The 12,423-nt window shown below is 44.7% G+C and overlaps 1 protein-coding gene and 1 pseudogene across 1 annotated transcript; one reads left to right on the plus strand and one right to left on the minus strand.

Moving 5' to 3' along the window:
- The first annotated feature begins 1,287 nt into the window (after positions 1 to 1,287).
- On the plus strand, positions 1,288 to 7,953 carry LOC124653949 (annotated as a pseudogene).
- LOC124653948 (trifunctional UDP-glucose 4,6-dehydratase/UDP-4-keto-6-deoxy-D-glucose 3,5-epimerase/UDP-4-keto-L-rhamnose-reductase RHM1-like) lies at positions 3,929 to 6,045 on the minus strand. Its single transcript, XM_047193005.1, has 2 exons — positions 4,471 to 6,045; positions 3,929 to 4,381 (listed from the first exon to the last, which is right to left on the minus strand). Exons 1-2 carry the CDS (start codon positions 6,043 to 6,045, stop codon positions 3,929 to 3,931), a joined length of 2,028 nt encoding a protein of 675 aa, XP_047048961.1.
- Positions 7,954 to 12,423: the final 4,470 nt, after the last annotated feature.

A 12,423-nucleotide genomic window follows, 5' to 3' on the forward strand; every position in this document is an offset into this window, starting at 1 on the left:
GCACCTAAACGCATGGGTCACGGACATCTCGGGTGAGCTTTCGGTCGATGCCGTAGTCCAGTTCCTCCAACTATGGGCTGCGGTGGCCGGAACACCAACCGGTCATGGGGACGACGCCTTCCGTTGGAAGTGGACTAGCCATGGTGGTTTCTCCGCCCGATCGGCCTACTACATCCAGCATGAGGGTACCACGGCGATGGCGGGAGCGGGGAACATATGGAATTCGTTTGCCCCTATGGCATTCAAGATCCATGCTTGGCTTGCCCTACGACGGCGCTGCTGGACCGTTGATCGCCTCACACGCCACGGGCTGCCCTCGCACGTCACCTGCCCTCTATGTGGAGCTGCTGATGAATCCATCGACCACATCTCCTTACTCTGCACATACGCGGGCCACATCTGGGCAAGGCTCGAGGCAGAACTACATTTTCACCTCCCTGCGCCAACGACGGGCCTCTCGGATTGGTGGCCGGGGGCCGTCAGCCACCTGCGGGGCACAAGGCTAAAGGAGGCAAACTCCATGGTTATGCTTACCATTCGCTCTCTGTGGCTCGAGAGAAACGGGCGTGTCTTCCACGGCAAGGCGGAGACCGCAGCGCATACGCTAGCTTACATTCTCTCCTCTTAGCGTAGCTGGATTGCTTGCCGTGCCCATCGTAGAATCACAGGTAGAACTTTAGGAGATAGCTAGATAACCATGCATATCCTCTGGCCGCCTGTGGCCACCGGGGATGGTAGGTCTCACCGTGTACTGGGCTTTGCCCCACCCCTCTTCTATCTAAATACAAAACTCGCAGATCTCCTGCGGGTACTCGAAAAAAAAAAATCTTTTTCTTCAGACGCGTCTGAAGCACGCGCGCTGTTCAGCGTAGTGCTTCAGACGCGGAGTGCCCGCCGACCACCGTCGCCGCCTATCCGATCCGGTTTCTGCTCGGCCACCTCCGACGAGACTGACCACCCGCCACGGACTATTCGCCGTCGCTGGAGACTTCGCCACCGCCGCCACTCCAGACCATAATCCCCTCCACCGCCATTCCGGTCTCCCGCTCCGCCCCTCCAGCGGTTCCTCGGTTCTCCGTTCCCCCTAACCCTAGCCGATAGCAGGGAGGCGCGGGCGTCCCGGCGCCAACGGGACACCCGTCCTGCCCGTCGCCGGCGGCGTGCAGCTGCAGGCGTTCCGAGCCTTCAATGGCGGTCAGGGCGTTCGTGCCCATGGAGCTGCGGTGCCCCAGGACGCTCGATCCCCGCCCGACGACCTGGACCCGCTGGGCCGCCGCACCACCCACACCCCTCAAGTGCGCGAGCGAGAAGGCCTTTGTGATGCGGGTTGAGGAGGAAGACGACCCGGAAGACGATGAAGATGCCGGGGCTATCATGGCTACCGGAGCGAGGTTCTCCTGTAATGATCTTGAGTCGAGCTCTGAAGAATCAGGGGATGGATCGGACGCTATCGGTTCACCATATCGCTTGATGGAGAGAAGGAGCCCAGATGACAAGGGCGTTCTGCTTGCGCTGGAACGCGAACACCGTCTCAAGATTCAGGAGGAAGCTATCTTCATTGGACGTCCAGAATGGAATCCAAAGAACCATTTCTGCATCTGTTCGACTTGAGAATACGCAGAGTCACGGAAAGAGTTGGATAGAACGCTAGATGTCCATTTCCAGAGGAAAATTGCACAGGAACTCGATAGACACTTGTCAATGGTCCAAAGTGATCATGAGCAGAGATCCCAGATTGTGGAGCGTAGAATCAGAGATGATGCAGGTGTTGAGAAGCTAGAAGAATGGAGAATTCCATGAAGGAAGAAGAAGTAAAGCAGGAACAAGAAGCAGAGGCCAGGCAGAATTCAGCTACTGCAAAATTAGCAGCTGAAGTACAGAAAGCAGCATCCGAGGCTGCTAAAAGGTAAGATGTGCAAAAGCAAGCTGCTAAATCGAGGGCAGAAGGAGTGTCCCCATCTTGCCAAATTTTCCAGTATGCAACAATGGCAGCAAGTACTGAGATCAGATCAGAATTACTACCAGGGATCAAAGTTTATGCTGATTGTTCTGCATTACAAGCGGAATCGCGGAGGCGTGCGTTACATGACCAAGTGCCACCAAACATTTACCTCAGCAAGGAGTACAACCGATATGACCGGCAAATTGGAAGGTCTATTGGTAAACTTATGCCAACTACTGACGGTGTCAAAGCCAGGGCCAGCGAGCTTATTACAGCTTTAGATGGACAAGATTGTCCTCGCCCGTTTGCTTGTCACATATTCGCAGACAAGATGGTCTCCATAGTCAAGAGTCGAAATACAAAGGACAAAACCTTTGAAAATTTGGCCTTTGCTTGTGGGCATGTCATGCTGCTAGTCACTGATCAGGTACCGGATGCGATGGATTATCTTCTGGCCGAGTTCCACAAAGTCTGCGTGTACACCGTTCCAAAGCATATGCATGCTTTAAGTGCACAGGCACGGAACACGGATTACTTCAGGCTTATTGGCTACCAGGAGGGAGATGGAAAACTTGAGAGCACCGAGGCTTATCTGGTAAATGTTGTTGCAGCTGAGGGATGGAAATGGCTTGCGATGTTCCTCAATACTCTTCCAGCCACCACGGCCACTGCTTTTGCCCTCAATGCTTTCCTCAAAATGGCTGGGTTTGCACTTCACAAGAGATATGGACCGCAGTTCATGAAAATTCTAGATGTGATCTCACGGCAGTTCATACTAGCTTTGAAAGAACAAGGTTCAAAAGTTCACCCAGAGGCTATCAATAATCTACAAAGGTATCTGAATATCAAAAATCATTTGGAGGAGCCGCAAGGGCAGTTTCTAGCCCAGCAGCTGTTGTCTAAAGGTTTCATGTGAAGATCAGCACAGGATCGGGATGGAGCTACCAGCTATGCTGTATGGACGCCGGCCAGTTCATTAGGCACCCACAGCTGTCAGCTTGTGCTCCATTTTGTTCAGAAAGGTATTCCATACAAATCTTGAATCAGTTTTGAAGTCACAGGATTATTCTTCTGAATGTAAAAAACTGAACATATCTTCCCCAGTAGACCCCCAATCCATTCATTCCTATTCAAGAAATTATAGGTGGTTCTTTGAGTAGCACTAATCGTGGTCTTCGAAGTGGTTTCAGAAGTGGTTGCGTTTGATTACTTAGCTTCACCTAGTGAATAAGCAAGGCATTTAATTTCCTCAGTCCAGTTATGCCCTTCAACTCTAGGCGTCATCAACATCCTCGGATGGGGGAGCAGTGCACCGACAACATCTCCCTGATTAGGAATTGTTTTCCTCAAACTCTTTTCACCTGATGTGCTCTCTGACCATCCCAACTTCTTCAGTTTCTGATCATCCAGAAAGTACCTCTGGTCATTGAAGGGCCGACTGAGGTCCGTGAAACGTGTTTTACCGTGCACCATAAAATAATTTGAGGCAGGGCATAGATTTCAGCGCGTGATGCTAAATGAAATGTCACGATGACAATCGATAGGGGCTCATGGTTGATCAGGGTGCACTGCCTTGGCTTTCTGAATTTACATATTTTGGAAAGTCTGGGGGTGTCTGAACCAAAAATATATACTGTCATATAACTTATTAGTCTGCCAATGCAAACTTCAAATACGAAAAAACAACAACATAAATAAATAACTAAACAGAATGCAAATGCACGCCATACATGAATAGCACCTGATAATCATAAATCAACTTAAAATATTTATTCCTGTTGATAACCAAATCATAGCAACCACAACGTAGTACATATGATGACTCGCCAAGTGAAAATATTATGTGTAATAGAAAATAGTAATAAGTATGTCTGCTTTACCACAACAGACTTGGCCATAACTGCCACCCGAAATACATTAGCTTATTATCGGCGTCATAATAGACAACCAAAGTAACTTCCAACTCCACTTGTGGTATGATCATCATCAGTCAGTAGCAACCTTCTTGTTCGGCTCAAAGACATACTTAATCAAAGCATCCTTAATGGATAGTAGCTCAGGGAACTCAGACTTCAGCTTCGATGCATCCATTTCATTGTTGCTTCTTTGTGCAACTATAACCTTGGCCTGCTCTTCAAGTGTGAAATTGCTCCACTTGAAGTTTGGATTGATGTACTTCCTGTACATCTCCAGAATCTCGTTGTGGCTGACAACCCCAGGGTTGGTGAAGTTCCATATGCCCCTACAATCTCTCTTAGCCATCTCAACAGAGATAGGCAAGAGTTCATCTAAAATCGTCATACTATTGGGAATGTTCACTACCTTCTCGTAGCGAGCTATCTTTGTGATGAAGTTACGTGGATTGCTTAGGTCTGATGATATGGGCATTCTGACTCTAAGAGTACAGACATTGTCATAGTCCTTCAATAACTCCTCCACCTGCATTTTTTTTTACAACATATGCGTTAGTTTGTAGGAGAAGCAAAATGAGAATTGATACATATCATAAAGTAAAGACTTGAACTTACTATAGCTTTAGTTTTGGAATAGAAGGAACCTATGAAGTTGGGTGTGTCTTCCTCTTTAAAACCAATTCCAGATCCTTCAGGGTGTCCAGCATTGTACTCAAATATGCAACCTGTGGCATAATTGATCATGAGCAATCCCTTCTCACGACAGACATCAGCAAGATTCAAGGTGCCTACAACATTGGTGCGGATAGTATCTTGTTTATGGGTCTCACACCAGTCCACATTTGGTCTTCCGGTGACACCAGCAGCATTGAAAACATGAGTAGGCTTCACTTTTGTTATGTCCTCCAAAAGTTGAGAACGCTCCTGCAGGCGTCCCTTCCCATATTCATAAGGTATGCCTTGCTTATCACATATCTTTCCTAGTAGACCACCAATCCATCCAGTCTTGCCATATATCAAGAACTTGTAGGAGGTTTTTTGAGTGCCACTGCTGGTGCTCTTGGAAGTGGTTGTAGGAGTTATTGTGCTAGGTTCCTTAGCTTCGCCCGGTGAGGAAGCAAGAGATTTTATTTCCTCAATCCAGTTATTCTCTTCAACTCCTGGCGTCATCGGCATCTTCGGATGAGGGAGCAATGCACCGGCAACATCCCCCCAGTAATCAGGATTGTTGGTGTACCATTCAACTGTTTTCTTCAAACCCTCTTCCCATGATGTGCTCTCTGACCATCCCAACTTCTTCAATTTCTGATTATCCAGGAAGTACCTCTGATCATTGAAGGGCCTGTTCTCAACAAACCTGATGAATTTTTTGGTGTCCAAGCCAAATAGCTTGCATATTTCACTGGCCACATCAATCACCCTCCTCTCCTTCAAAGTACCGATGTTATACACTTGCCCAACCTCTCCTTTATGAAGAACTGCCTCAAAAGCTTCAGCAACATCCTCACAATATAGATAGCTCCTGACATTAGAGCCATCACCATGAATTGGAAGGGACAAACCTCTCATGGCCAAAAGAATAAATTTGGGGATGAGCTTCTCAGGAAATTGATTTAGCCCATACACATTGTTGCCTCGAGTTGTAATCACAGGAAGACCATAAGACTTTCCGTAAGCCATCACAAGCATTTCAGCACCAGCTTTTGTAGCTGCATATGGATTTGTCGGAAGCAACTGTGAGGCCTCATGGTTACCAACCAGAGCATCCTCATCAGTTTCTCCGTACACCTCATCAGTACTCACATGAATAAATCTTTTGATCTGGCCAGTAACCTTGCATGCTTCAAGGAGAACGTGGGTACCATATATGTTGTTCTTTGTGAACTCAAAGGAATTTCCAAATGAATTATCCACATGAGTCTGAGCGGCAAAGTGCATGATGGTGTCAATTGACTCACTGATGAGAAGGAAGTTCACCAGATCAGCACTTGCAATGTCTCCCTTGACAAACTTGAAATTTGGTGATGATCGGGAAGGGTTGAGATTTTTCAGGTTGGAGCAGTAGTCAATCTTGTCGAGGACAACGATCTTATAGTGAGGGTAGCTCCTAACCAGACGGTTCGCCACATGGGACGCAATGAAACCCGCAGCACCAGTTATGAGGATGTTCTTGGGCTCATAAGTGACCATGTTCGCCTGCAAATATCCAACATGCTATGTGTCAACAGTGATGTCACTAGGAATGATTGTTCTCACAAACATTGTCTTCAAAGTTATTGGTAAGACACGGTAGCATATCTATTTCGTCCATCAAGTAAAATTACATGAAACATTATAGAACAACCAGGTACTGAGAACAACATAGAACCGAATCAACCGATGAGAAATGACTTGGACACCCGGGGCTTGTATTCTCTTTTATGTTCCATTTGCCAAAAAGTATATATTCCCTGATTACATCGTGTCGCCCTATCACCTATTCGCCACACTGCTCATCCTTTCCTCTCAGTTCCCCCAACCTATCCTATCCTCAACATGTGGATTAAGTATTAACATATATTTCGATTTAAGATTATTTAATTTCAATTTTTAATCGGTGAAATTAATGGAAATTAGGTTTATTTCTATTGTTGCATACACATTTTTATTTTATTCCATGAAAATTTTGCTCTTCTCCGCAAGCTTACAAAGTGTTTTTGGGTTCTCAGGGTATCTTTTTTTATTAGAACAGGTTCTCGGGGTGTTTTTGCACTGCAAATCATTTTCACTATCATGTAGTTGGCGAATAGTGTGTTCATGTACACATTAGTACCTTAGTATAGGTCATTGTTTATTTTTGTACATACTAATAGTCTACATCGAAAACAAGTCACAAACTCGCTAATGTTACTTAATCGTGGTTTATATGTGGCAATTACCTCACTTGGATGGTGGGTTGGAATGCTAACATGTCTGGTTTCTCTTTTGTTATTGAAGCCGTAGCCAGGGTGACTATGTACCCTCACGACGGTCATGTTCCGTGACGGTCGGCGAAGGGGTGTTACTGTCTTAGGCCGGTTTTCCGCTAATTAACAGGCCAAACTATCCTCTTCTTAATTAATAAAAATATCAAGTCTTTTGCCTAGTTTCAAAAAACAAAAGTTTTCAAACATAGTTGTATCTACGATCAAACCTACTCCACAAAACTACATGTTGCTAAAAGGATTTGAGTCTTGGACTGATGGCATGAATTAAAATGCATGATGTTGATATTGTTCTTCTACCATTACTTATGTCGAGCGAGAGTTGATTCAGATATTTATTTACTTATCTATGATCTTGACTGTCCCTGCTTAAATGCAGGCAATTGAGATGAAAATTTTGCTACAATTTGTTGGTGCTATACTGCTATGACAACTATTGCCAGGAAATTATTGTGTTTGGTTTGTTGTTATCATGTACTCCGTATATTATCAATAGTTAAGAAATTTGCATCTTCGTGATGATGTCATTTACATCGTATACAAGTTACTAGGTATAGTTATCCATAGTATAAGGCTTGGATTCTATATATTTTTCAGTTTCCATGAAACAAGTTTGAAGTGCACTGAAACACAATAATGCACAACATGATCAATCTCGATGAAACTAGATAAAAATATGTCAACAAAACACTTGTGGAACTTGTGATACTCAATAAGCACCATGAAACATTTGAGGAAACGGGGTTACGCAGACTCTAGTAATAGACATGAAACAAGTTTTAACATTTTGTACCGTTTCATGGTTTCATAAGGTTTTACTGGTTCTAACATTTCATAAACATTTTATATCAGCAACAATATATTGATTATGCAATCTAATATAGGAGCGCCTTACCAACCGGATCGCGCGGCGCGCGCGTAGTAGGGGTGGGCAGCGGCACCCAGGAGAGGAGAGATGCTTGAGCCTTGAGGGATTGAAGAAAAATCCTCGTGAGGAGGACTGGAGGAGGAAGCAACGAGCACACACACACGAGGGAAATGTATGGGCAGACGAGCTTAGAAGTGTGTAACGGGTGGAGGGGTACAGTTTGTCTTAAATAGTCTTTACTAACGCTTACTTTAACATCTGGTTACCCTAGTACAGCTGCTTAAGTCTGAGTAAATTTTTACTGATGAGCAAAGTGGAGTGCATTCTTGTGTTAGCAAGCAAAGTGCACACTATGCTTTATCTTGAAGCGTTTTCTGCGAGACTCGGAGAACGGAAGCCATCCGCTTGCATGCATAGCATTGTCTTTTCTGGTTATGAAACGAAAAATGTTTCTATAAACTTACCAAACTTAAATAAGTTCTGAGTTAGACTTAAACTAGAACTTCAATTAATCTGTAGCTGGTGTATCTGAAAATATTATCCAGGAATGCAATTGTGTCACATCCCCTGTAGCACCTCATCGTCTCCGACGCCGGCACACGGATATAATTTGGGTTCATCCCCATAGCACGGGGAAGCCTTGGGCATCAGCCCCGGGCATGGCAGCGGCCTGCTTCTTCACCGGAGATGGTCGACTCGCTGAATAAAGGCGGTTATTCTTTTTGTTTTTTGAGAAACACAGTACAAACGTAGACGCTCACATACACGCGCATACACACGCTCACACGCTCCTATGAATGCGCGCACACACACCCTATCCCTATGAGCATCTCCGGAAGATTAAGCCAGCGAATTAGATCTTGAAATTGACGAAGTCACCACAGACGCCTCGTTGTCGACGGGAGCGTCGGCTCCCACTAAATGAATATTTCGCTTTTATGAGACACATAAATGTTAAACCTGGGGTATGAACTCTAGGTAGCTAGGGGTACAACCGCCCTCCTATCCACCCAACCTCAGGTTGGTTCTCAATAAAGGTGGTAATTCTAGGATTACTAAGATGAAGATTTGCTTGATGCTTGCCCGCATTGATTTGACTGGATTGTTGAGTTCGGAAGGCTCGTTCGATGAACTTCATTGGGCGCATCATGCATGTAGATTGCTAGATCGAATTGGATTCGGTCATGTGCACCCGTATTTTTTCGACCGTTTGGTTTCCGGAGGAAGCGTCGCTAAGCTCTTCTATCTGTAACCATCATGACACATGTCTTATACATTCCATGGTGAATTCAGAGGCGCAAACGTGAAGCTAGCAAAATAAATCAATGGGTTCATCTCTACAAAACAATGATATATAACTAAGTGACAAATCGAGTAAGAAAATTGGTCTAGATTAGCACAAATCCGTTGGGTTCACTTGAAACCAACTCGTGGTAGCTCGCCAATGCAGAGGTAAAGAATGTTACTGAAGCCAAGATCTGAGGATTAGTAATGGTGATTCGAGTTTTTGCAGAGATGAGAAACTTGCTTGGTGATTTGGTATTTGTAGAAGCAGTATACAAGTGGGGGTGATAGCACAAGAGAAGTTCATACCTTCAGGTGAAAATTCAAGGTTTGTCATTATTTGGTTCTGCCTATCAATAGCTTTGTTGAAGACATTATTTTGAGTGTGAACTTTTCTACGGTGAAAACATATGATCTATGATCGAGCGACAACAGCGGTTGTGCACTATTTTCTTTTTGGAAGGCTCTTTTTTGGAGAATTTGAACTTCAGGTATTGTCTTTGTAATGTTTGTACTGTTGCTACTAGGTCTAGATCTCTATAGCGTGATTTTTTAGTTTCCTTTTTTAGTTGTGTGCATCCGTAGTGCCATTAGAGTACTATGGTGTTGCAGGTGCTGAATGTAATTTGTATCTTCATGATATTACAACGTTCTCTTTATCTAAAAAAATAGTGTAATTTTGATTGAATCAAGAAAGTGATCAAAACCATATATTAATATCATTCATGAAAACAACAACTTCGTTTTTCTGTTTTTGGCTCTTGCCATGTACCTGTTTGCTTCTCCTTTATCAATATAAGGCAAAAGCTTTTTTGCCCGTTTCAAAAAAAAAAAATGAAAACAACAACTTCAGAAGTATTTGGCCTCTTTTGAAGCTTTGCTATTTGCTCTTTGGCCTCTCGTGGAATGGTGGCCTTGCGAGTATTGGTGACAGAGAAACAAAGAACTTAATCGCGTCAGTAATTCGCAGCGTTAGTGCAATCATCATTGTTTAACCTTTCACGTTGCAGTGCGGTGTGCGTACGTAGGATCCATCTGCTCCGTGTAAGGTCGTGTTGCGTCTGTTATTAGTTCGGATGCTGCTTTGCGTGAAGCTGAATGTTGACTTGGGTAACAGAGCCACCATGTGGTTATTTGTTCGATCGGAATCGGATGCTACTTTGCGTAAAAAGTACAGTAGTATCAAGCAGGAGCGAGGCTTGACTTGCAGCTGGCCGATGACTTGGGCTAGTGCATCGTCTTGGTGCACCGGAAATATGTTACAGAACCGGAACTTTGTGTGCTTGGCCAAATGGGCATACGTAGCCTTGTGAACCTTAAGCAGTGGCCAAATGGACTTTCCTCTTACGGGGTCTATCAGTGTCTACTGAACGTTTAGTCCATCGCTTAGCTAGCCTATGTTGCTGAAGGGAGGAGAAAAACTCTCCCTTATAAGCTGGTCATAGCCTCTTTACATGGGCTAGTAGGATTGTTTTTGAATGGTGAGATTGTTCAGTGTTTAATCTCACCTCGCCTACGAAAATAGTCTAGACTTTTGGAATGGAGTGGGCTTTTCTTTTATAGTTGCCCCGTATGCCCATAAACATTCGAATATAGGCTGAGTGCTAGGCTAAACATAAGTGAGTGCCAACAAAGTCAGGCATGCAGGTTTGTGTAATCAAAATTGAACATGTGTAGTCAAATATACATATTTATATGAACTTATTATTTTTTGCATGATTTCTCCCTGTATAATTAAAAAAAGGTGTGTAGTCAATTGACTACATGACTTGTGTGTGGCTCTGCATCAAACCACATAATTCCTTCGTGCGCTTGAGGGGGTGTCCATTGTTCGACCCTTCGCACATTCAGTCGCGCTAAGGTTAGCGACAAATTAGCTGGTTTGTTTGAATTGTTGTTGAGGTTTGTTGCGTGATTCAAGGGGTTCTTTGGTTTATTCAAACATCTGTTTTTCACTCCATGTCCACCATATTATGCTTGCATCCGCTTTCGTATTTGTTTCTGGGGTTTATGTATTCATTTCTACTTTCCCACCATCACCATATTATGCCTCCATGTCCACCAGAATAATTTCTATTTTTTTGAAGTAAGAACACAAGATAAAGAGCAGCAAGCCGCCTCATTAAAAACCTTCCTGTCCCCTTCGCTATCCTGGTAAGGAAAAAAGTGCGTAAGAAACTTGCTGCCCTGAGAGTTTACATAGTGTTCCTACAGTCTGCATTGATCAACGCCCGAACGCAGTCGGGGGTTGAATCAAACATAATATCTAAGAGACCAGATTTGCCTAACTAAGCTAACACATGGACTACACCATTGTTCACACGATCTACCTTAAGTATAGAGATGTCCTGGAAGATATTCAGAAGCTCTCGGGCCTCCAGGATTAGAGCCCAACTTGCAGAATGCTCCTCAGAAGTGCTTGATATTGCATGCACCGCCCTCAAATAATCTGACTCCAAGGACGCCGGCCACCTTCGGAGCGAGGTCAGTCGGCTTCCTCCGCACTTCCACAGGTCGGAATGAACCTCCATTCAGCTAGGAGGGTCGAACCCAGATGATCTCGGATAATTATGCCAATAACTGCACGTTTTGTAGTTGAGTCCCAGCCGGCATCAACGTTTGCTTTGACAGCGCCGACAGCCGGGGCTGTCCAAGAAGGCGCGATACCAGCCCCCGGTCCTTCGCCTATAAACGACCGATGATAATTTACCAAGTAGGGGACTGACGATCGACGCCTTTCCGTCGCCATGGACGATGTTGTTACGATGATGCCAAACGCGCCAGAGCAAGAATATTATATTAGGTCGCGAAGAGCCCGAGCAAGCGTGCAGCTGATAAGGGCGTGGTGTACATCTTCTGGTTCTTGTCCACATATAGTGCATATAGGTGTGATTGTGTGAATACGCCTGTTCAAATTCCGACGAACACTCAGGGAGTCTGAGGCAGCTCTCCAAGCAAAAATACTCAATTTCGGAGGGGCGTTTAATTTCCAAATTAGATCCCAAACCTTCCGATCACCAGTAGGATCAGAGCTAGATTGTCCTTCAGTTAGTTCCAACAATTTAGGCTGGATCCCGATGCGATAAGCCGAGCGTACACTAAAGGCCATTGTGTTCTCCACTCCAAGCCACAAAATCATCCCCTGACCGCGGTGCAAGTTTGATAGCGAGGATTACTGAGGCATCACGAGGGAAGCAGCATTCACACACAACATTTTCATTCCAAGTCCTAGAATCATGATCAATAAGCTCCGAAACCCATTTGTGTCGTGAATTACCTTGCTTTCCATCTACCTGCAGTGCACCGGACCTAGGTAGCCAAATATCTCGATAAATTTTCACGCTTGATCCATTGCCGATCTGCCAAATAATTCCCTTTTTCAGTAATTCGAGTCCATGAACAATACCTTGCCAAGTCCGAGATTGGTTCTGAATAAAAGCCGTATCCAGCAAG

The sequence above is a fragment of the Lolium rigidum genome, chromosome 5, assembly GCF_022539505.1.
Source record: "Lolium rigidum isolate FL_2022 chromosome 5, APGP_CSIRO_Lrig_0.1, whole genome shotgun sequence".
NCBI classification, from domain to species: domain Eukaryota; kingdom Viridiplantae; phylum Streptophyta; class Magnoliopsida; order Poales; family Poaceae; genus Lolium; species Lolium rigidum.

Bases quoted from the DNA above. Each gene is read 5' to 3' on its own strand.
- LOC124653948 (XM_047193005.1), bottom strand. From the start codon at position 6,045: ATGGTCACTTATGAGCCCAAGAACATCCTCATAACTGGTGCTGCGGGT. The intron at 4,382-4,470 runs GTAAGTTCAAGT...AAAAAAATGCAG, and splicing joins ATTCCAAAACTAAAGCTATA to GTGGAGGAGTTATTGAAGGA.